The following is a 25,344-nucleotide window of genomic DNA, read 5'->3' on the forward strand; positions in this document are numbered from 1 at the left end:
AGATGATCCGCTGTGGTGACCCCTAAAGGGAGCAGCTGAACGAAGAAGAAGAAGTGTTTTAAATTTGCTAACTCATTATTACAAGTTTTCACCGGTTAAAAAAGTTAACCCAGTTACTTATTTTAAATTTAAAACTTGCATATTTTTTACAGTGAGCCAATCAGAACAGAGAACATATTTCAGTTTTAAAGGCACAGTAACAAAACCAGCCTATTTCATTCTAAGGGATAAAAGAGAGATCTAAAATTATGACTGTTTTGGTAAGCGAACCACACAACTGTCATTTGTCAAACCCAGAGAAAAACATTTAAATGCACAAAAAATGTACGATATAGACCCTTTAGGTGTGAAATTGGTGCATTGTTTAGCTGTCCTTCAAATGAATTTAAAAGGCAGTCTCAGTAAAGAGCATGTCCTCTCTTACTTTTAGTGTGTAAAGTCAATATAAGCTAACCGATTGTCTGTGCATGTGGATATTACAATGTCTGCATGAACAGGTTAAAGAAATGCCAGCAGCTCTATCCTGCAGGTAGTAATAAAATGGGCAGTGCCCACACTGATTCAGATGCACTGATAAAACTAGTCATTGCCTTCAAGGAAATACACATGCAGGCTTCTTGCAATGTGGGCACTTAAGTTCATTATTATTTATTCTAACTTCGGTTAACGTTTACTAGAGTATTCCTTCTAAACAAGCAAGATGCTAATAGATTCATTATATTTCTATTGGTAACTAAAATTAAAATTTAAATGTTTAAAAGGCCAATTTACACATTTTTACTTATTACTTATTATATTTACTGTTTAATCCTAAAGGATAAAGTGAGATTGGAAAATGAAAAATCTATTCTTTTTTTGGACATAAATCCACATAAGAAGTATCTTTTCATGTAAATAAAATTTGTTCTTTTCTCTGCCTTTAATACGGATGTATGTAAAATACATCTGTTTTGATTGGAGCCCAGTATCATGTCTCTTTCAGAAAAAGGTATCTGCACTTAAACACTACTTATAAATTCAGCATGAACAGGCAGAGCTAAACACTTGAACATGTAGATTTATGTAAATGCACTGGTTACTGTGACATCAGAAAAACAGTCAATTCACAAGAGGCTGTTTTGGCTAAAATACATCGACTACATGGGCTGGGAAGTGAACAATGTTTACATACTACATACAAAAAAGTATATAGTAGTTTATTTTTCTCAAAATAATACTGCAATCTCCAAAATCTCGAAATATTGCAATACGTTCATGTGGAAATAATTATATATTTTCTCAAAATATTGACTTAGTATCTTAAACTATTGACTTATTCTCTCCAAATAATAAGTATATTGACAAAAGTACCAATTTTCTCTAAATATTACTTATAATATTTTACTTATTATATTATAAATATTACTTATAATAATTGCTGATTTTCCTGAAATATTAACTAAGTATAAAGAAATCGAGATACTACATCAAAATCTAAAGTTATTAAAATCAATTATTATTTTAGCCAGCGTCCCATAATACCTGAGTCCCTGGAAAAGACACTGAGGGGGTCCACAACACGAAGGGTAACTCACCTACCAGAAATCCCCTGAGATCTCCTGCCCATCTTGCTGACCAGGAGAAAGAGGAGAAGAAGGAGGAGGTGGAGGAGGGAGGGGCGTTTTACTGGTGCTTTGCACTGCTAAATTACACTTCAGAACAGGTTCTGCAAGGAAACCACAGGAAGCCCGAGAGAAAGCCGGCTATAAGCAGAGCTCACTCTCCTCAGGTACAGTGAACGTTTCTCTTTCTTTCAGCTCACTGTTGACATTAAAATGTGTCTCCAAGTTGTGACTGGAGATCTCCAATCTTCTCACAGGATTATTAGTTTCTATTCACTTTCTGCCTGCGTGTATCATGAGCAATCCAGAAGTTATTTCACTGAGTAACTTCCCCATCGCTGACAGAGGCTTGTCGGCTTTAGCTTCAGTAAGGGACCATCTATAAAGTGTGACTGCTGTTTAAAACTTTAAAAATTTACAGACTGCCTGTTGGAGATATTTATAAAAACTTGTACTCCTGCAGATCGAATTATCACAACCCTACAACACATTCTAGTTTTGAAAAATGGTACTAACATGACTTGATGGAATTGTATCATGCTTGATTAAGCCATTATTAAAATGACTGCTACTTTTACACAGTTGTGTGAAAAAATAGACATACAAATACAGACATACATTAACCAAAAATGGTTAACTTTTCTGAGACACATGCAAAATAGGATAACTTGTACATTTGTTGAATTACTATAAGACATCCATATGATATACAGATTTAAAATCATTGTAGTGTACAGACACCCATCTGAAGAACGTACTACAACCTTTAGTTTGACAAATCATATGTGATTCAATTTGAATGATTCTTCGTAAGTAATAAATTGCTACTGTGAGACATCCATATGACATGCAGATCTAAATCAATAGCACACATAAAATATATTGTATAATTCATTTTATTAATATTTGTATTTATCTTAAAATTTTATAAACAAATACTTGCTGCCCAGTAAAATAGCTTTCTAATGAAAAGTTCTCAAGGGCTAAAACCTTTGCACAGTATTGTATGTTTGTTATTCAGCCCGATGCCAACGGGCCTGTAGGAGACATCTTCTGCTGCCATCAGGCTTGTAGTGATGTCTCTCAATGCCAACTGTGGTGCCAACAAGGCTGTGGTGATGTCATTTGATTCCAACGGGGCTGTAATGATGTCCTATGCCAACAAGGCTGTGGTGAAGACCTTCTGTACCAAGAGGACTGTGGTGAGGTCTTTTAATACCAGTGGGGCTGTGGTAACATCTTCCGATGCCAACAAGGATGTGGTGATATCCTCCAATGCCAGTAGAGCTGTGGTGATGTCTTCAGATGCCAACAGGGCTGTTGTCACATTCTCAGGTGCCAACGAGGCCATAGTGATGTCCTCTGATGCCAAGAAGGCTGTAGTGAAGTCTTCCAATGCCAACAAGGCTATAGTGACTTCCTCAGATGTTAACAAGGCTGTGGTGACATTCTCAACTACCAACAGGACTGTGATGACATCCTCAACTATCGAGTGGGCCTGAGTAATGTCTTCTGACACAGACGGAACTGCAGTCCTGAGGAAGCCAAAAGGCCTTTGAAGTATCTTTTTCATCATATCTGGTGAACTTTAATGATCAAGAAGTAAGTTCACCAGATATGATAAAAAGGACTCAAATCTGTGTTTGTCAGATAGGTGTCTGTACACTACAAGTGACTTTAGATTTGTACATCATTGGGATGTCTCACAGCAGCATTTTTTTTTATTTGTTAACATTCAATTAAGGTATATCTTATCAAACTAAAACTTGTAGTTTATTTGTGTGTTTATTTGTAAAGTTATATACTTTAATAAGCTCTCATTCTGGCATCTGCGTCTGACTGACCACTGTTTTTGTCTTATTTAGGGATGAAGGAAGGTGCAAAATGCTCACTGTGGGAGTAACTGTGTCCACAGTTGCTGACTAAAGTTGAGGAAGTGTCCATATAGTCGAGTGCCATCACACTTCAGGCACTCAGTGCTGTTCAGCATTTTCCCAACACTCTCTCTCTCTCTCTCGTGCAACATGGCTGTACTGCGCACTGTACAGAAACATGTGGAGCCGGTGGTGTTTTGCGCTCAGATGGCCAGCTCCTTCTTCGACACTGGTCTTCAAATGGTGGTCAAACAACAAAGCAAAAACGTCACAAGACCCTCTGATCCACACGAGGCCCATAACGCCATTGCCAACTTCTACATGACTTTCAACATGCTTACCAAGTTCATCCCAATCATTCCTGCCCTCATTTTGGCACGATTTGGAGACAGGGGACACCGAAAAGTCCCCATCATAGTCCCTCTGGTAGGATACTCTTTGTCCAGGGCTCTATTATTACTCGTCATCTGGCTGGATTGGAGGATCGAGGTGATGTATGTGGCACCAGTGATCCATGGACTGTGTGGGGGCTTCTCGTCCTACTGGGCGGGCGTCATGGCACTGGTTTCGATTAGTACCAGTGAAGAAGAGCGCTCGCTCCGCATCATGCGCACAGAGCTTGTGTATGGCATCGCCGGCTTTCTGGGCAGCCTGGCCTCAGGTCACCTATTCCAGCTGTACACCATGGGGATGAAGAAAGGTGTTCTGCTGGCTAGCATGAGCGTGGCGCTGTACATCTTCTGTCTCCTGTATGCAACATGTATCCTAAAGGTGAGTCAGATCACCTTGGAGCGGCGGGAAAGCACCAGCAGCGGCATCATCACCCACAACGGATATGACAGGACCATCATTGCACTGCTCTTTGTGAGTGGGATCTTGTATGATGTAGCCGTTGCAGGGGGCGTAGAGATCTTGTCCATTTATGTCCTGAAGGCGCCTCTGGAGTGGAGCGCCACGGAAGTGGGATATGGGAATGCCGCCGGCTCCCTCATCTTCATAACCAGCTTCCTGGGCATGAAGTTCTTCACCAGGTTTGCTGTGAGCGATGCAAGCATGATAATGATAGGCATGGTGTCATTCATGACCGGGATCTACTTCATGACCTTCGTCACCACCACTGCCATGTACTTTTTAGGTAGGCTTTCATGCATTTGTGTGTTCATTCATTCTCAAAAGTATTGTTTCATGAGGGAAGCCCAGTATTGTTCATAATTACCATCCAGTACCTGGTTTGGTTAATCAGTGCTCCATTATATTAAATAAGTAGTGCTGGTGATGGAATTTAACAAATCTCAGATGGCTGGGGTATTGATGAGAAATCTGGAATCAACTCTGAAAGACAACTGTTACTTTTTTTTTTTTTTGAAAACAAGAAATTCTTGTTAATTTTTACTACATTAATGTTTATTTTCATTTATTTTATGTTATACAGTGTTTTAAAAGAAAAATCACAGTGATTGTCCAGATAAATGGTTTTATTTTTGCACAGTAAAAGTTGAGATTTTACGGTAAATGGAAACAGAAACAAAACATTCATGTTACATTATTCTAAAAATGTTTTTTCTATCTCATTTTGGAAAGGCAAGGTTTCATTCCAACAGTACCAACACACTGTATGTATACAGATAGATCTTTTGATTCAGATACAGGTTATGGCAGAGGTGTTCAAATCACAGCCCTGGAGGCCTACAGATTTTCCACCCTTTATCATTCAGTGTGACAACAATGTGGCCACCTATTGACCTTAACTGTTCAAATAACTGTCAGTGATGATGAAATCTAGGACCACATTTAGCTGTAAACTCAAACTTGAGGGCCAAATTTGATATCTGATTTACAGCATCAAAGTCAAATTCTTTCTCACATATGTCAGCAGAAAAACGCAGTGTGTCAAAGCAGAAAAGGTAAGATGGCAATAAATACAATCCTTTATCTCAAGACAAAGACAGAAGGCTGCCCAGAAATCGCGAAACCCTATAGGCCTCTAGCCTATCAACAAATTAGCAAATGAGGAACAGAGATAGGAAAGCCATGAGCAAATGATGTGTGAGCGATGCAGATAAAGACACTACCAAGCCTGTGCTTACAAGAAACGTAAACAACTTCCTTGCAAGGGTCAAACCACTTCAGCGAAAAACTGTCATGAAGTGCAAAAAGCACACTTTTCAGCGCTGTACTTTTTACCAAATCACTGGACACTCAAATAACTGATCTGTTTTCTCTTTTACAGCTCGTTCTATCATGTTGTTTGCGCTGATCCCCATGCCAACCATTCGCTCCCTGCTGTCCAAGCAGGTTCGAGGAACATCATATGGTAAGATCAAGGTCATCTTGTGCCCACGTTATGGTCTGTTGGCTTCTATGTGTTCCTTGTATCGCCACTTTTTGTGAACACTGACACCAATTGTGCTCTTAGCAGTGAAAGACTATATTAAAATAATACAGATATTAAAACAATACAGATTCTGTGTTACTTTTGGATAAGCTAGAACTGCAGTTTAGATTATCAGCTGTCAAAAATAATTCATTTGACAGAAGGACTAGAGCGAAAGAAGAAGTGAAACCACACTTTGATGTATTCGAGGGAGGAAACCTAATGACATTGTTGTTCTGAGTACCACAGCATTTTTCCCTTTCCTTCAACTCTGGCCTGTATGTAAGAAGACTGAGAACCCATACACTGAACTCCCAGATGCTGTTTCATTCTGAAACTTTGCTTTGGCTTTGTGTTTGAGGAGAGTAGATCCTAAAAAACTGTGTGTGTCTCAATTTCACTCACATAGAGTAAATCAGTACATAGTGCTTATTCGGGCACTGGTTTCAGTGGTGCTTAAAAGATTGTGAAAGATTAGAAGTCTCTATATTTCTGAATAAATTTAACCTAAAACAGATTTTCAAGAAGTCCTAAAAGTAGATAAAGAGAACAAAATTAAATGAAAACATTTTTTATACTTATTCATTTATTGATGAAATGATCCAATATTACATATCTGTGAGTGTGAACCTTTTCTTGCAGTATCTGATGAGACCCCTTTGTGTAGCAAATTGATGTGTGATGGTAGACTCATGAACATTAACATTAGCCACTGGCTTTTGGCCTTTAGTTAGCTTAGAAGTTACCCTGGGTTCCTTTGTGACCTCACAGACTATTACATGCCTTTGTTGACCACTCCTGGGGAGCATAACAATGGTCTTGAAGTTCCTCCACACTCTTTAGATATGGTTTTGTAACCTTTCCCAGCCTGATGAGCATCAATAAAACCAACAACATTCCATTTTTCATTACATTCAACATTCCAAATCTCCATTTTTCATGCCTTTATACACTTCCATAAACAAGTTGTGGAGATCAGACTGTGATAGATCCATGTTCTTTACATAAAACAGGGCGGTCACTCACAACTGATTGCCAAGCCATTGATTGAAAACACCTGAGTCTATTTTCCTGAAGGTTCACACCTCTTAGTCACAGATACTAACACTGAACACAGCCTTACGTCTTTGAAGTTCTCAGACTTGTTTAGATGCAATACACCCTCAAAGAGTTGGCTTTAGCAGGTGGAAATTCTTCACAAGGGGTGATTTTAGGACTTTGGTGTTTCTTAAAAGTGGTACCACACATGACACTTCAGAGCTGGGTACATCTATATTTTCATTGCCAAAAGCCTTCACTATACTACAGCTAAAGAGACCAGAAACTGTATAATGTTCTATGGCTGCCAGCTCATCAGAGACACTCCTATGCCAGTCTTCAACAAACAAATAGTGATTACAGGTTCTGCCACTTGAAGTAGTACAAAGGCCATAGACAGGTGGTATTCTAAGCTGCTCTGGGTGGAGCACTGCCTGCTAAAGTTTTTTAATACTATGTATTTGACTTCAAGTGATGCCTTAGTTTCAGTCAAATGTACAGATAACAGAAATTACTCTCAAGAACCACAGGGTTACTTTCTTAAAGTCTCAAGAACCACAGTGTTACTTGCCTGATGTGTTGAAACTGATGTCTAAAATCAGCGAAGCATCCTCTAAAGAGAATAAATGTCTTATAATACATTTGTTGCCAGTAATTTCTGTTGAGGAGAGGAAAACCTGAGGCATGTTTAAAATTTGAGAGGATACAGTTTTCATATTTAAATGAAATAAATGAAAGTTTCTATAATTCCCAATACGCTATTCACAAAGAAGATACCATACAAACAGATGTTTGTCCCCCAAAGTACAAATGCTGTAAATGTACAAAATGGTCCTTAAAGGGCAATTCCACAATTTTGATTTCTGCATAATTAAGTGTGTAAGATAATCAGAATGGTTTGATGTGAAATTCTCCATTCAAGAGAAACTTACTGATTCAGAACTGGTCACAGTGGTGGTGGTGATAGGAACAGACACGCGGAAAAGTTTAAAGCCTCTAAAAGCCACACCACAGAATGTAAATAAAGTGGTTCTAAACACCTTGCCTGATGTCTGAGTCAATGTTTAATGCAAGTGTTAGTTTTCATTTTTGGCTAAAGTGTATTTTCATAATGTAAAAAAGTTGTTTCCTTATTTTTACTTCATCTAAACCACTAACCATTTGACCAGGGTGTTCAAACCTTTGCATACGACCATAACCTCCCTTGACCACTGAGTGGTGCTACTGACACAAGAGTCATAATTTGAAAATTCATTTTTGTGTTTTCATTCAATCACCACAGGAATGACCTTTATATGCCTCCAGCTGTCCTTCAGACTGGCTAGCTTAGCTACAACACCCATCTACACTAAAATCTATGCGTCCACACTGGACACATTCCCTGGGTTTGTCTTCACCTTATCCAGTATCATCACTTTCATCTCCATTATACCTATAAGGTAAACTTATCATTTGATATATATTTATGTACTTTTTCTTAAACGTAATTCTAAAAAAGTAAACATGTATTTGTTTAGCACATAAATTTAAAATGTCACTAAAATATGTTTCCTTTTCTTTCCAAAGTGTTGTAGGCTGCCGTACTGCAAAGCAGGAGAACTATGAAAGAATTCAAGGGAACTAATACTGTCCAACCACTATCAGAATGGAAGGCAGAATGAGTGAACAACCTTGTTCTCTCACTAGCTCTGAAAACATGTTGATGCTGAACAGGTGCAGCTCTCTGTTCTCGCAACAAATTTGTGTCTACTGAAGTTCAGTAGCATTATTGCATTTTATTTTTTACTCTGATTTTAATTTAAAGTAGACTTTGAAATAGTCAGCTTCTAACTTGTGAGATGTTTTTGTACTTCTCAGCTCTTAGTGTGCTGTATGTTGTTACATCATTGTCAGTGTTACATTTAGCTTTATCTTACCAAGTCATCACGTTGTGTATATGATCACTGCATAGGTGTTTACATTGCCTTTAACTACAATGATGTTTAATTTATGAATTTTGATTTCATGAAGAGACAGACCATTTAATAATGGCATTAATAATAATAATATTTTTAGATTCTTTTTTAATTGTATTTTATGGGACGGATGTGTGTCCCATTAATGTGCCTTTGCTTTTTTTATATGCAGTAAGTCTACATAGTGTCATTTTCACTGAAGATATTGTACTAAAAGGTTCATGTGATAAAATGAACTGAAATATTCACTGGATTACAGTAAAGAGCACAGACTTTTAAAACATGTCAAATCTATCCCTTTTCAATGGTTCATTATTTAAAATGTGTTGATTAAAGATTGTAGCATGAAAATATCAGTGTACAAGCTATTTGTCTTGCAATTTAAACATCAAAAATCTATATCAACACAACTCACACTCACAAAATAACACATAAATAATAAACAAATAAATAAATAAAATAATAAATAAAAATATAGTACATTTCTCACACAAAAGGGAAGATTTGGGACGAAAGGGGCTAAAACCTTATATGGAGTCAAAAAAAAAAAGACAGATTCACAATAAAAAAAAGGCTTATTTCACCTTATTTCACCATTTTCTTCTTTCACCCTGCCATTGACTTTGGAACTCTTAATTACAGGAAAACATGAATTACATGCAATCATGAAAAACTGAGAAATAAAATAACTTACATGTTGCTGCTAAAGAAAACTAATGACAAACCGAAGAAGATGTATTTCTATTGTCCTTGTTGGTCCCTCTGGTTGATGCACTGCACTTGCACAATGTAGGGTGCAGGCATATTTCTTATCTGAAAATTACAACATTAATTAGCGTAGCTGCCTTCATTTTCAAATCATGTAACCATTGCTTCATATTCATCTCTTACAGTAGTGCCACAATAGTCACTAGAACAACATTTGTTCATCCAGAATGCTGCAGCACAGCTTGTCTTCAATCTTCCTAAGATCAGTCACGTCACTCCACTGCTGCATTCTCTTCGCTGGCTTCCTGTAGCTGCAAGCATCAGATTTAAAACCCTGATGATTGCCTACATGGACAGCTTGGATTGACTGGTGGTCCTTGATGTGTGGAAAACAAGCATCAAGACTGTTCTCCGTCCTGGCACCCAAGTGGTTGAACAAATTCTCACTGACTGTCCGAACAGCAGACTCTCTAGAGGTCTTCAAATGCAGACTGAAAACGCGTCTCTTTTTACAGCACTTAAGTGAGCACAAAGTTCAGTACTTACTGAAATGTACTGTACTGCACTTACTGAAAAGTATTGTACTGCACTGTGTTTAATTCTGTTCCTTTTCTCTAGGTAGCAACATGGGCTTTTGTTTTTGTAGCAATATGTAAGCTCAGGACTTTCTCTTTTCCTAACATATTTGTAACTTTGTAAAGATCCTTTCTCTGGGTAGACAACAAAACACTTTTTGTAAATTGCTCTGGATAAGAGCTCCTGCTAAATGCCACTGGAGTAAATGTAAATGTACAGAATATTACATAACACGATAAACAACATTAAATGCTAGTTTTAGGTCAAAATGTCCCTTTTAACAGTCACACTGCAAAATACACCATGACTGAATTCTCTGTCTTAACAATTTTGCACTTATTAGAAATCCATTCAACATATCAGTTGACATGGGACGTTATAAGAAACATTTACAAACCTAGTTGCATTTTTATTATTTTTCCATCTCTTAACTCACCTGAACATAATTAGCATTTTAAATTAGACTGGATGCAGCCTGAACTTCATCCTCCAGTGATCCATTAATTTTATCTTATAATGTAATTAAAATAAAGACAACAAAACATTAAGTTAAAATCACAATAGTTACATTTATGTGTTCTCTATTGCACTTGGTAGTCGTTAAGGGGCATTCTGGCTAAAATGAAAAGTGTAAACACTGTTACATATACTGTAAACATGCCTACTCATCTCCTACATCAATGCCACAGTAACCAGAATAATATTTTTTGGTTTAAAGGCTAGAAAAAAAATACCTTTCTGATGATGTATTTTGAAGGTAGATGAAAGTTTTGGAAAACGACAAGCACATTAGGCAATTTTAGATAAAAACCTGATTGTTAACGTTACAGCTAGGAAGACAAATATCACCTCTATTTATTAGCCTCTATATTAATGGTACATCAATTACTTTCTTTACTGTAACACTATATGTCCAAAAGTACATAGACACTGCTTCTAATTAGTTCATTCAGCTACTTTAATGTACACCTTTTCCTGACACAGGCGTTCAAGTGTACAGTTTGCATAATCTAACCAGGAAAGCACTGCCAATTAAATGAGACACACTGGAGCAGCTCCACATAAGCCTACGGTTACCATGCCTAATGTAAAGTGTTAGCTTGAAAGGTATAAAGCCCCCCCAAGCATTAATGGAAATGGGATTCCAGGATTTTTCCAAGATATGAGCCCTTTAAAAAACATAATAAACTCCTTGTTTCATATTACCCAGTGTCCCGTAATACCTGAGTCCCTGGAAAAGACACTAAAGAGGTGTCTACAGCCTGAAGGATTTCCCCTACCAGAAATCCCCTGAGATCCCATCTTGATAACCGGGGTGTTGGGGGGCGTGTTTACTGGTACTTCGCTAAATAAAACTTTAGAACAGGTTTGGCAAGGAAAGCACAGGAAGCACAAGTCGCTCCACTGCACACAGTGAAAGAGAAACCTGGCTGTAAGAAGAGCTCACTCTCCTCAGGTACAGTGAATGTTTCTCTTGCTTTCAGCTCACAGTAGACATTAAAAAATGTGTCTCCAAGTTGTGACTGGAAATCTCCAATCTTCTCACAAGACTGTTGGCGCCAGTGTCTACTTTCTGTCTGCGTGTATCATGAGTAATCCAGAAGTTATTTCAAGTAAAGTAGTAACTTAACTTTCCCATTGCTGACAGAGGCTTGTCTGCTTTTAGCCTCTGCTAGTGTCCAAGTGCTGTACAGTAGCTAAAACATGTAAATATCGGTCTACGTGACTCATCTGGGCATTCGTGTCTGACTGGCCGCTGTGTTTGTCTTATTTAGGGACAGAGGAAGGTGCACGAGGCTCGTCGTGGGAGTGACTGGGAGTGACTGTACAGACACTGACCAAAGTTGAAGAGGCATCCACAAAGTCAAGTGCCATCTCACTTCAGGTATTCAGTCCTGCTCAGCGTTTTCCTGATGGTCTCTCTCTCTCTGTGTGTCTTCCTTTCTCTTGGGTGACATGGCCGTGCTGCACACTGTATGGAAACTGATGGCATTTTGCATTTTGAGATGGCCAGGGCCTTCTTCAACACAGGTCTCCAGATGGTGGTCAAACAACGAAGCAAAAACGTCATGAGCCCTTCTGATCCACATGAGGACCAGAACGCCTTCTCTGACATCTACATGATTTTCAACATGCTGACTGACTTCATCCCAATCCTTCCCACCCTCATTATAGCAGATAGGGGTTACCGGAAGGTCCCAGTAATATAATTATAAGTAATAATCTTTTATTACTTGCCATCTGGCTGGAGTGGAGGATCGAGGTGATGTATGGGGCACCAGTGATCTATGGACCGTGTGGGGGCTTCTCGTCCTACTGAGTGGGCATCATGGCACTGGTGTCGGTTAGCACCAGCAAAGAAGAGCTTTTGCTCCGCATCATGTGCACTGAGCTCATGTATGGCATGGCTAGCTTTCTAGGCAGCCTGTTCCAGCTGTACACCGTGGGGATGAAGCAAGGTGTTCTGCTGGCTAGCATGAGCGTGGCACTGTACATCTTCTACATCATGTACGACACATGTATCCTACAGATAAGTTGGATTATGGGAAAGCAAAGGCATCATCGTGCTACTATTCATTAGAAGGATCTTGTATGACATAACCGTTGCAGCGGCGTAGAAATCGATTTATGTCCTAAAGGCACCTCTGGAGTGGAGCGCCACAGAGGGAATGCCGCCGGCTTCCTCATCTTCATCACCAGCTTCCTGGAATAAAATTCTTCACCAGGTTTGCTGTAAGTGATAACGATAGGTGTGGTGTCATTCATGACCGGAATCTACTTTATGACTTTCGTCACCACCACTGCTAAGAAATCTCGTTCATTTTCACGATATTAACATGCGTTTATATTTATTCTCATGTTATATAGTGTTTTGCAAGCAAAAACACAGTGCTTGTCCAGATAAATAGTCCTACTTTTTTGCATAATTTAAAAGTTCCAGTTACCCTTCATATTGTGTTGAAATGGACCAACAATAACCAACCAGAATTTTGGGAAAACAATCATGTTACATCATATTCCATTACATGTTAAAAATGTTTTTCCCTTCTCATTTTAGAGATACAAGGTTTTATTCTGACAGCAACAGTATACAGATAGATATATATAGATATTTTAATGCAGATACAGTTTATAGCATAGGTATTCAAATAACAGCCCTGGAGGCCTACAGATTTTCCACCCTTTATCTTTACAGTTTGGTGTGATGACCAACAGTGGCCAGCTATTGTTCTTAACTGTACAAATAACTGTAAGTAACAATGAAATCTAGGACAAAATTTGCACCTGACGGCCAGATTTGATCTCTGATTTACAGCATCAAAGTCAAATACTTTTTCACCCAATGATAACAGAAAAGTGTAATGAATCACAGCAGAAAAGGTGAAATGGCAATAAATACAATCCTTTATCTCAAGACAAATTCAGAAGGCTGCCCAGGAAAATATGAAACCTTGCTTTTCAGCTCTGTACTTTGTAGCATATCACTGGACAATCAAATAACTGACCTGTTTTTCTCTTTTACAGCTCATACATCATGTTGTTTGGGCTGATCCCCATGCCGACCTTTCGCTCTCTGCTGCCCAAGCAGGTTCGAGGAACATCATATAGTAAATCCACATTATGCATCGTTGGCTTTTATATGCTACTGTACATGTATCACCAGTTTTTGCACCAATTGTGCTCCTAGCAGTGAAAGACATACTAAAACAACACAGATCCAGTGTTAATTTTGGATAAACTAGAACCACTGTTTAGATTTTCAGCTGTCAAAAATAATTGATTTGATAGACAGACTCAGGGTGAATGAGGAAGTAATCCCAGAAGGAGTCCTGTACACTGTCTAGATTAGCTACGACACCCATCTATACCAAAAACTATGAGTCCACACTGGACACCATCCCTGGGCTTGACTTCACCTTATGCAGCATCATCACCTTCCTCGCCATTATATCTATCAGGTAAACTTGTCATTTGAAATATATTTATGTATTTTTTCTTACACATAATTCTAAAAAAGGTTAAAAATTTAATATAACTCAAATATGTTTCCTTTTCTTTACAAAGAAAGGCTGTAGGCTGCTGCACTGCAAAGCAGGAGACCCATGAAAGAATTCAAGGGAACTAATATGGTCAAACCACCATCAGAATGGAAGGCAGAATGAGTGAATGAGTTCACCCTGTTCTGTAAACAGCATAAAATGTTGGTTCTGAAGAGGTGCAGCTCTCTGGTTTTCACTACGCATTTGTGTCTACTGGAGGTTTAGTAGCATTATTGTATTATACAAGAAGAGTCACTATAAAGAGCCCCATTAGGATGAAGCAATCTGAGAAAAAAAAAGCTACATACCTTAACGTATTTGTAATCAATTGCATTACATGCAATGCTGAAGGTGATTTCCGTTTTCTGTCACACACATGAAGGGGTACGGGGGTACGCACCTCCTCCAAACGGAGGTTAAACATCATGACAGCTTGTTCGAACTGTCGTGAAGGGGCATCCCGGCTTGTTCGAAGCTTCAGCTTCAGACTGCTTCGTCCTAGCAAGAGATAATACAGAATATCCGTGGCCTCTTTCGATTTAATCTCCCTGTAGTTTTACTCACTGATTTTATTTTAAAGTAGATTTTCTATTTTTTTTCTATTATGTTTTTGTACTTCTCAGCTCTTTGTGTTCTGTGTGTTGTTACATCAGTGACAGCTGTATTTATTTTGGGCTATTACAATCACACTGGTAGAAGAAATTTGACAAAAATAAACCAGCAACAAGCTATAGAAAGAAAGAAATAAAGCTGTTTCCATACCTGAGAAAAGCTGGTGGTAGATGTAGGAAGTGTGGAGGTCACTACAAGTAGAGCAGTTTGGTTAAGCCTTAAACACTGACATGAATAGAAGAGAAAGATTTCGCAAACATTAGTCTGATGCAGAATTTTAAGTCACTTAGTCTGCTAACGTTAGCTAAGCTTGCACAAGCAGGTTATTTAGCTAGACCACAACTCTAACAAGTGTACACGCCAGTTTATTAAACGCAATAGAAATTCGACACCGTTCCGGTTAAAAATTGTGTATTTTTAACTTTTGTGAGAGCAAACATTCATCTAACCGAGGTGACGCGCTAGTCTGGTTAGCAGCGGATAATGGCGAGCTAACTGACTGTTAGCAAGTTATGCTAATTTTCATTTTAACATATAGAGTTCGACAAATCACAGGATTAGGTTTGAGTAAACGTCTAAGTGAAAAGTGTTGGTAGGTTAAATAAACCAAGTATGCGCTTACAAGATGCGTTTTGAAGGCTTCCGAAGTTTCCAGAAACTGCTCTGAGCGCGCGCTTCCCGCCTTAGCGGTGGAGCGTAGATGACGGACCAGACTCAGTATGGGTGGAACCTGCCTGAATGGGGTGGAATCTGCCTCAATATGGGTGGAACCTGCCTGAAAATGAGTGGAATCTGCCTCAGTACAGGCAGCGTCTGCCTCGGTTTGGGTGAACCTGCCCGTATATCAGTTGCCGAGCCTCACCCGTACCAGTCCCGATTCCTGTGTGCCAAAATTCTTAGCTAATACTGCCGCACAGCAGCTGAGCTCGAGCTGTCTCTATATGTTAGCTGGATTATTAGCATGTTAGCTACCATTAAATACTACTTGAAAATATACTTAGTCCAGCTAGAGGGTCAGTTTGACCAACAGCAGAACCGCCCAGGTACTAAAACCGATTTAAAAACGTTAACTACATCAGCTTGAAATCGTCAGTTGATGCAGCCTGTGTGCTGAAACAGCTATGAACACAGTACAGGTTGTCGAGTGAGTTAAATCTTCATGGGAAAGTATTTTTTAAATAATCCTAACATTTAGCAAGTTGGATTTTTTTTTTGTTCCCGCCTCCCATAATACCCGAGTTCCTGGGAAAGCCACTGAAGGGGAGTCCACAGCCCAAAGGAGACGTCTCCTGCTCATCCTGACAACCAGGGAGGGCGGTGAACTGGAGCGTCGCGCTGAAAAATCAATCTTAAGATCAGGTTCTGATAAGAAAGCACAGGAAGTGCGAGCCACTCCACTGCGCAAGGAGAGAGAGAGAGAGAGAGAGAGAGAGAGAGAGAGAGAGAGAGAGAGAGAGTATGAGTGAGAGAGAGAGAGAGAGAGAGAGAGAGAGAGAGAGAGAGAGAGACCCGGCTATAAGCAGAGCTCACTCTCCTCAGGTACAGTGAATGTTTCTTTCAGCTCGCCGTAGACATTAAAGTGTTTCTCCAAGTTGTGACTGGAGATCTCCAGTCTTCTCACTGTTGGCGTCAGTGTTTACTTTCTGCCTGCGTGTAATATGAGTAATCCAGAAGTTATTTCACTGAGTAACTTCCCCATCGCTGACAGAGGCTTGTCTGCTTTTAGCCTCTGCTAGTGTCCGAGTGCTGTACAGCGCCTAAAACGCGTAAATATCGGTCTACGCGATTCGTTCGGCCGTTCGCGTCTGACTGACCGCTGTGTTTGGCTTATTTAGGGATGAAGGAAGGCGCACGATGCTTGTCGTGGGAGTGACTGTGTCCACAGACGCTGGCCACAGTTTGAGGAAGCGTTCATAAAGTCGAGTTCCATCACAACTCAGGCACTTAGTCCTGCTCAGCGTTTGGCCGACTGTGTCTCTCTCTGTGTCTCTCTCTTTCTCTCAGGCGACATGGCCGTGCTGCGCACCGTGCGGAAACACGTGGAGCCGGTGGTGTTTTGCGCTCAGATGGCCTGCTCCTTCTTCGACACTGGTCTCCAGATGGTGGTCAAGCAACGAAGCGAGAACGTCACGAGCCCTTCTGATCCACACGAGGACCAGAACGCCATCGCCAACTTCTACATGGTTTTCACCATGTTGACCGACTTCATCCCAATCCTTCCCGCCATCATTTTGGCGCGAATTGCAGATAGGGGTTACCGGAAGGTCCCAATAATAGTCCCTCTGGTAGGATACTCTTTGTCCAGGGCTATTTTATTACTCGTCATCTGGCTGGAGTGGAGGATCGAGGTGATGTATGCGGCACCCGTGATCTACGGACTGTGTGGGGGCTTCTCGTCCTACTGGGCGGGCGTCATGGCACTGGTTTCGATTAGTACCAGTGAAGAAGAGCGCTCGCTCCGCATCATGCGCATAGAGCTTGTGTATGGCATTGCCGGCTTTCTGGGCAGCCTAGCCTCAGGTCACCTATTCCAGCTGTACACCGTGGGGATGAAGCACGGTGTTCTGCTGGCTAGCTTGAGCGTGTTGCTGTACATCTTCTGTCTCCTGTATGCAACAGGCATCCTAAAGGTGAGTCAGATCACCTTGGAGCGGCGGGAAAGCACCAGCAGCGGCATCATCACCCACAACGGGTATGACAGGACCATCATTGCACTGCTCTTCGTTAGTGGGATCTTGTATGATGTAGCCGTTGCAGGAGGCGTGCAGATCTTGTCCATTTACGTCCTGAAGGCACCTCTGGAGTGGAGCGCCACGGAAGTGGGTTATGGGAATGCCGCTGGCTTCCTCATCTTCATCACCAGCTTCCTGGGCATAAAGTTCTTCACCAGGTTTGCTGTGAGTGACGCAAGCATGATAATGATAGGCATGGTGTCATTCATGACCGGGATCTACTTCATGACCTTCGTCACCACCACTGCCATGTACTTTTTAGGTAGGCTTTCATGCATTTGTGTGTTCATTCAGTCTCAAAAGTATTGTTTCATGAGGGAAACCCAGTATTGTTCATAATTACCATCCAGTACTTGGTTTGGGTAATCAGTGCTTCAATAAATTAAATGAGTAGTGCTGGTGCTGGAATTTAAATCTCAGATGGCTGGGGTATTGATGAGAAATCTGGAACCAGAAATGAGAAATCTGGAACCAGCTCCAACAGACATCACTACTTTTTTTTTTAAAGCAAGAAATTCTTGTTCATTTTTATTACATTCATGTTAGCAGTTATTCTCATGTAATAGTGTTTTACTAGCAACAAAACAGTGCTTGTCCAGATAAATAGCTCTACTTTTTACATTTTTAAAAGTTCCAGTTACCCTTCGCATTGTGTTGAAATTTCACAGTAAATAGAAACAGAACAAAACATTTGGGAAAACAATCATGTTACACCATATTCCATTACATTTTTAAAAGTTTTTTTTCGTTCTCATTTTGGAGATACGTTTTATTCCAGTATTGACACTATATGTAGATAGATCAATATTTTGATTCCAATACAGCAAATCACAGCCCTGGAGACCTACAGATTTTCCACCTTTTTAGAGTTTGGTGTGATTACAAAGTGGCCACCTATTGACCATAACTGTACAAATGATGACTGTACAAACTGTCAGTGATGTTGAAGTCTAGGACCAAATTTGGACGCAAGAGCCAGATTTGATCTCTGATTTACAGCATCAAATGTGTCACAGCAGAAAATGTGAGATGGCATTAAATGTAATCCTTTATCTCAAAACGAAAACAGAAGGCTGTCCAGAAATCATGAAACCCTGCAGATCTGCAAATAAGGAACTGAGATAGGGAAGCCATGAGTGACTGATGCATAAGCGATGTAGATAGGGACACTGCCAACCTGTACATGCAAGGAACATGTGAACAACTACTTTGCGAGAGTTGAACCATTTCAGTAAAAACTGTCAGTGTAAAAACAATACTTTTCAGCTCTGTACTTTTTACCAAATCACTGGACACTCAAATAACTGATCTGTTTTCTCTTTTACAGCTCGTTCCGTCATGTTGTTTGCGCTGATCCCCATGCCAACCATTCGCTCCCTGCTGTCCAAGCAGGTTCAAGGAACATCATATGGTAAGATCCAGTTCACCTTGAGCTCACATAATGCTCTGCTGGCTTCTATGTGCTACTTGTATCGCCACTTTTTGTGAACACTGACACCAATTGTGCTCCTAGCAGTGAACGACACATTAAAGCAATACAAATTCAGTGTTACTTTTGGTTAAGCTAGAACCGCAGTTTAGATTATCAGCTGTCAAAAATAATTCATTTGATAGACGGACTAGAGTGAAAGAAGTTAAACCACACTGATGTATATAAGGGAAGGACGTTGTTACCCTGAGAACCACAGCATTTCTTCCCTTTCCTTCAGCTCTAGCCTGTACGTCAGAAGACTGAGTGCACAAATCATGTCTTTACAGTAACTTTACAGGAGTTCCATATGAAGTGAATCAGTACATAGTAAATACATGTTCAGGCAGTGGTTAGGTCCCTGGAGGTGGGAACTCTGGAACGCTGACAAACTTGATTACATGTGACACAGATGCAGAGACAGAACCAACAATATCAGCTATAAAGCTCCCTTACATTGCTTAGTCCTACTGTCATTTTTAGGAAGGCTTATTCCATCCTAAATTTTTCCATCCTTATTTTGTTTACTCTAAGACCATGCAACAGTATATTGCTGTATCGATATTCCAAACACAGCCTTACATCATTACAGTTCTCAGCAGTTTTAAATTCAAAGCACCTCATGGAGTTCGCTTTTACGTCACTCAGTCACTCATGTTTAGCAGGTGGAAATTCTTCACAAGGGGGTGCTTTTAGCACTCATAGCTTTTGGTGCTTCTTAAGACTGGTGCCTCACATGACACTTTAGAGTTGCAGATATCCAAAAGCCTTTACTGTATTACAACCCCAATTCCAATGAAGTTGAAGTTGGGACATTGGGTAAAACAAATAAAAACAGAATATGATGATTTGCAAATCCTTTTCAACCTATATTTAATTAAATACACTACAAAGACAATATATTTACTGTTCAAACGGATAAACTTTATTGTTTTTTGCAAATATTCACTAATTTTGATTTTGATGCCTGCAACACGTTAGGGTTAGGGTTAGGCTCCAAAACCTGTATGTACCTTTCAGCATTAATGGTGCCTTCACAGATGTGCAAGTTACCCATGCCCTGGGCACTAACACACCCCCACACCATCAGAGATGCTGGCTTTTGAACTTTATGCTGATAACAATCCTGACAGTCCTTTTCCTCTTTGGCCCAGAAGACATGATGTCCATGAATTCCAAAAGCAATTTTTCCACTTTGCATCAGTCCATCTCAGATGAGCTCGGGCCCAGAGAAGCCGGCGGCGTTTCTGGGTGTTGTTGATATATGGCTTTCACTTTGCGTTTTAACTTGCACTTGTAGATAGAGCGACAAACTGTGTTGACTGACAATGGTTTCCTGAAGTGTTCCTGAGATCATGTGGTAATATCTGTTACTGAATGATGTTGGTTTTTAATGCAGTGCCTCCTGAGGGATTGAAGGTCATGGGCATTCAATGTTGGTTTTCTGCCTTGCCGCTTAGATTCTCTGAATCTTTTGTTGATATTATGGACTGTAGATGATGAAATCCCTAAATTCCTTGCAATTGCACGTTGAGAAACATTGTTCTTAAACTGTTGGACTATTTGCTCACGCAGTTGTTCACAAAGTGGTGAACCTGGCCCCATCCTTGCTTGTGAACGACTGAGCCTTCCAGGGATGCTCCCTTTATACCCAATCATGACACTCACCTATTTCCAATTAACCTGTTCACCTGTGGAATGTTCCAAACAGGTGTTTTTTGAGCATTCCTCAACTTTCCCTGTCTTTTGTTACCCCTGTCCCAACTTCTTTGGAACGTGTTGCAGGCATCAAATTCAAAATGAGTGATTATTTGCAAAAAACAATAAAGTGTATCTGTTTGAACATTAAATATCTTGTCTTTGTAGTGTATTCTATTGAATATAGGTTGAAAAGGATTTGCAAATCACCGTATTCTGTTTTTATTTATGTTTTACACAACATCACAACTTTATTGGAATTGGGGTTGTATAGCTAAAGAGACTATAAATTGCATTATGCTTTGTGGCAGCCAGCTCAGAGACACTTTCATGCCATCCTCCAGCAAACAAATAGATAGTAAGTACATGTTCTGCCACTGAAAGTAGTACAAAGGCGGGAGGTATTTTAAGCTGCTGTGGGTGGAGCACTGCCTGCTGAATTTTTTTAATAGTACGTGTTTAACTCCAAGTGATCATTAGTCAGTCAAGTGTACAGATAACAGAAGTTAGTATCAAGAACCACAGAGCTACATGCTTATTTTTCATGGTAAGGTGCTCTGCTTGTGATAAATATGTAGAAATCGATGTCTAACATCGATTTCTGTGAAACATCCTCTAAAGAGAAGAAATGTCAAATAAATTTGTTGCCTGTACTCTCTAACTTTTCTTGAGGACAGGAAAATCTGAGGCATGTTTAAAATTTGAGAGGATGCAGTTTTCAAATTAAAATGAAACTGTAATCTCCAATTTCAAATACACTGTCTGCAAAGAAGATAACACACATAGATGTTTGTCCCTCAAAGCAAAACACCATACAAAATGGTCCTTCCAACAGTTTTTCAATATTTCTGCATAATTAAGTGCGTAAGATGTCATCCAGAGTGGTGTGATGTAAAATGTTACATTCTAGAGAAACATGCTGATTCAGAATTGTTCACAGTCGTGATGGTAGTGGTAGCAACTGAAGTATGGAGAGTTTAATTCCTCTAAAAGCCACATCACAGAAAGTTACTACATAAAATTCTTATGAATATACTGCCTGATGTCTGAGACATTGCTCTATGAAAGTTAGTTTTATGTCTTAAATGCAAAATATTTGTTCCCTGTTGAGAATGTGTTGAAGTATTTTCAAACTTGTTCAAACTATTGCATAAGATTGTAGCCTCCCTTGATCACTGAGTGGTGCTGTTGACCAAGAATTCCTTATTTGAAAATTCATTGTGTTTTCATTTAATCTCCACAGGAATTACCTTTATATGCCTCCAGGTGTCCTTCACACTGGTTGGTGTAGCTACATCACCCATCTATACCAAAATCTACGAGTCCACACTGGACACCTTTCCTGGGTTTGTCTTCGCCTTATCCAGCATCATCACCTTCCTCTCCATTATACCTATCAGGTAAATTAAGCCAACTGGTCATCTGAAATATATTTTTGTATTTTTTTCTTACACACAATTCTAAAAGTAAAAATGTGTTTAACAGATACAGTTAAAACATATCAATAAAATATGTTCCCTTTTCTTTCCAAAGTGTTGTAGGCTGCCGTACTGCAAAGCAGAACTATGAGAGAATTCAAGGGAACTAATACTGTCAAACCACTATCAGAATGGAAGGCAGAATGAGTGAACAACCTTGTTCTCTCACTAGCTCCAAAAACATGTTGACGCTGAACAGGTGTATCTCTCCACTTTTCACAACACATATGTGTCTACTGGAAGTTTAGTAGCGTTATTGCATTATATTTTTACTCACTGATTTTACTTTAAAGTTGATTGTCTATATTTCTTATTTGTGACAGGTTTCTGTCCTTCTCAGCTCTTAGTTGTTACACGTTGCATCATTCTCACTTTGTGAATGTCACCACTGTACATGAGTTTACATTGCCTTTAACCTTGTGGAATTTAGGAAGTTTGATTTCATCAGGAGCCTGACAAGTTAATAATGGCATTATTATTATTAATATTTATAATATTTGTATGTTTTTATCCTGCCTTCCGCCCAATGACCGCTGAGATAGGCTCCAGCAAAAGCACTGTACTTGAAACTTATTCAAAAGGTATTCATGTGATAAAATGACTGAAACATCCACTGGACTACAGTAAAGAGCATAGACTCTTAAAACATACTATCAAAAAAGCATCAATATATCCTTTTTTTTAATTGGATCATTATTTAAAATTTTTTGATTAAAGATTGTAGCATGAAAACAACATCAGTGTACAAGCTATTTGTCTTGCAATTTAAACATCAAAATTTACATCAACGTTATAGTAAACAACTCACACAAAAGGGAAGATATGGGATGCAACAGACCAAAACATTTTAGGGAGTCAAAAAAAAACAAACATATTTATAATACAAAAGTCTTATTCCCTCAGTTTTTTCGTCATTGACTTTGGAACTCTTGATCACGTGAAAACATGAAGATGTGCTGCAGTCATTAAAAATGAACTGAGAAATAAAACGGCTTACATACTGCTGTTAAAGAAAGCTAATGACGAACAGAAGAAAGTCTTTGTTTGATGTCTGGTTGATGCACTGTACCTCCCTATTTCATATTTTACCCCCTACAACTTTCAAAAATGACAACGTTGGGTAGCTGCCTTAATTTTCACATCACATACACTTTACGGAGACAAAAGATTAAAGGAGCATTCAGGCCAAAATGAAAAATGTAATCATTGCTTCATCTGTTGTGAACATACATATTTGCCTCTTACAGTGGTGCCACAATAGTAACTAGAACAACATTTTCTGGTTTAAAGGCCAAGAAAACCCACTTCTGATGATGTACTATAAAGTTGGAGGTAACTACTGAAAAACTACAAGGGCTTTGGGGCAGATATCTGACTGGCTAATGCAGAAAGAAGCTAACTACTGCTAGGAAGCTGCATTAGTCATGGCATCAGTGGCTACGCTAGCAGTCAAAAATTCTTAGTGTGATGTATTTGCGTAATGCATGCTGGGAACTGTAGTGAGAGGTCAATGATCGACGAAACCATAAAAAGTACAGAATTGTGAATTTTGCCAAAACAACGAGGTTCAGGGATCCAATGCTGCACTACAGAATATTCTCATACCATAAGAAATAACATTAAATGCTAGTTTTAGGCTAGAATGCCCCTTTGAACTGTCATACTGCAAAATACGCCATGCTATTGTATGGCACAAGAACAAGTACATGACTGAATTCTGTCTTCACAATTTTGCATTCACATTAGAAAACCATTAAACATGTCTGTTGACATTGGCCATTATATTGTTAAGAGCTGTAAACATGTTCAAAAGGGATAAACACAGGCAATAAAGACAGGCACAATGTGATGAAGGGAGCAAACAGTAAGAGAATCCTGTTGTCCAGCAGATGGAGCCAGAGTCATACTTGAACGTGTTATTGTAGCATCAGCAAGTTTGGGCATGTCCAAATCTAGACACAGATCTCCTAAACAGTCCACAATTTTGTTATTTTTCCAGCTCCCAACTCACCTGAGCATTATTAGTATTCTAAAGTAAACTGGATGCAACCTTCTAAGGCCTTATACCTCATCTTCCAGTTGTCTGTTTCTCTTATTCTGATTTTATAGTGTAATCAATATAAAGACAAAAAAGTTAAAAATGACAGCAGTCTCCTTATTTGGTCTCTATTGCACAAGGTGGTCTTAAAAGGGGTTTTCTGGCTAAAAAAAAAATGTAACTCACCCCTTTAACTCACTCTTTTTCAGTAGGGACCTCCTACAGTGGTGCCACAATAGTCACTAGAACAGTGCTTTTTGGTTTAAAGGCTAGGAAAACCCCTTTCTGATGATATATCTTGAAGGTGGGAGGGACTTTTGGAAAACTACAAGCACACTGGGCAAATGCAGAAGAAAGCCTGGTAGCTCATTTTTCTGCCAGAAAGCCAAATATCACATCTGCATTAATTAGCCTCTATAAACGGCACATCAGCAATCGCTTCATCGCTAAGGGGGAGATTCCCAATGGTTGTTTGATATTGTATGATATTTGCATAATGCATGCTGGGAACTATAGTGAAAGAACGCACATTTTGCATCAGACCACAAAGTCACAGCATATCACAAATACACAGACTGTGTACACTGAACTGAACACTGCCTGTGTTAAATAAGATTTGCTGCGTTACTCATTGTGTTTTTTGAGTGGCGAAAATATGCAGGCCATTATAGCCCTTCATGAGAATCTACCACTAGACAGTGACGTATTATCAGCTTTGGACAAGAGCAGGCCTGAATACAGCCCCAAGTCATGAGCCTGCAGCAGACAATGGAAGCAAAAGGGAAAACACAGAAAGCATTGTGAGCTGTGAGTGACAGCACCTATAGCTTTAGCTCTGAACATAACCAGCTGACCTGAAATGGGTTACTTATAGTTTGTAACACAATGGATCAGCGCAAAGAACAAATTGGTTTGGAAAGCCTCACTGCATCAAATAGAGCTGCTTAAACCAGTCCATTAAGGGCCTCAGTGTACAAATAAACTATAATGTCCAAATGTATCTGGAAACCACTTTAATTAGTGCATTCAGCTACTTTAAAGTTGCACATATTGCTGACACAGGCGTTAAAGTATAATCTCCTTAGAAAAGCATTGCCAATAAAATAGAACACAATGGAGCAGCTGACATGAGCCTAAGGTCCCAACACTTAA

The 25,344-nt window shown here is 39.4% G+C and overlaps 2 protein-coding genes and 1 pseudogene across 5 annotated transcripts; all 3 read left to right on the top strand.

The window, feature by feature from the left end:
* The first annotated feature begins 1,707 nt into the window (after positions 1 to 1,707).
* LOC108440738 (thymic stromal cotransporter homolog) lies at positions 1,708 to 9,140 on the top strand. Its single transcript, XM_017719787.2, has 5 exons — positions 1,708 to 1,768; positions 3,467 to 4,610; positions 5,706 to 5,789; positions 8,170 to 8,326; positions 8,454 to 9,140. The coding sequence occupies exons 2-5, from the start codon at positions 3,626 to 3,628 to the stop codon at positions 8,509 to 8,511; spliced, it is 1,284 nt and encodes a 427-aa protein (XP_017575276.1). The 5' UTR covers positions 1,708 to 1,768; positions 3,467 to 3,625; the 3' UTR covers positions 8,512 to 9,140.
* Positions 9,141 to 11,929: 2,789 nt separating this feature from the next.
* On the top strand, positions 11,930 to 23,486 carry LOC108440724 (thymic stromal cotransporter homolog). Of its 4 annotated transcripts, none has more exons than XM_017719758.2 (6): positions 11,930 to 12,011; positions 13,652 to 13,734; positions 16,783 to 17,772; positions 18,838 to 18,921; positions 21,920 to 22,076; positions 22,210 to 23,486. In XM_017719758.2, the coding sequence occupies exons 2-6, from the start codon at positions 13,662 to 13,664 to the stop codon at positions 22,262 to 22,264; spliced, it is 1,359 nt and encodes a 452-aa protein (XP_017575247.1). In that variant the 5' UTR covers positions 11,930 to 12,011; positions 13,652 to 13,661; the 3' UTR covers positions 22,265 to 23,486. The 4 variants fall into 4 exon arrangements, with proteins under 4 accessions (XP_017575247.1, XP_037403170.1, XP_017575250.1 ...); XM_037547273.1 differs by lacking the exon at positions 11,930 to 12,011 and adding an exon at positions 12,649 to 12,859; XM_017719761.2 differs by lacking the exon at positions 11,930 to 12,011 and adding an exon at positions 12,649 to 12,859 and having other exon boundaries at positions 13,652 to 13,715.
* LOC119265991 lies at positions 12,005 to 13,201 on the top strand (annotated as a pseudogene).
* Positions 23,487 to 25,344: the final 1,858 nt, after the last annotated feature.

The sequence above is a fragment of the Pygocentrus nattereri genome, chromosome 18 (genome assembly GCF_015220715.1).
Source record: "Pygocentrus nattereri isolate fPygNat1 chromosome 18, fPygNat1.pri, whole genome shotgun sequence".
NCBI classification, from domain to species: domain Eukaryota; kingdom Metazoa; phylum Chordata; class Actinopteri; order Characiformes; family Serrasalmidae; genus Pygocentrus; species Pygocentrus nattereri.

Bases quoted from the DNA above. Each gene is read 5' to 3' on its own strand.
- LOC108440738 (XM_017719787.2), top strand. From the start codon at position 3,626: ATGGCTGTACTGCGCACTGTACAGAAACATGTGGAGCCGGTGGTGTTT. The intron at 5,790-8,169 runs GTAAGATCAAGG...CAATCACCACAG, and splicing joins GGTTCGAGGAACATCATATG to GAATGACCTTTATATGCCTC. The intron at 8,327-8,453 runs GTAAACTTATCA...TTCTTTCCAAAG, and splicing joins ATCTCCATTATACCTATAAG to TGTTGTAGGCTGCCGTACTG.
- LOC108440724 (XM_017719758.2), top strand. From the start codon at position 13,662: ATGTTGTTTGGGCTGATCCCCATGCCGACCTTTCGCTCTCTGCTGCCC. The intron at 13,735-16,782 runs GTAAATCCACAT...TCTTTCTCTCAG, and splicing joins GGTTCGAGGAACATCATATA to GCGACATGGCCGTGCTGCGC. The intron at 17,773-18,837 runs GTAGGCTTTCAT...TCTCTTTTACAG, and splicing joins CACTGCCATGTACTTTTTAG to CTCGTTCCGTCATGTTGTTT.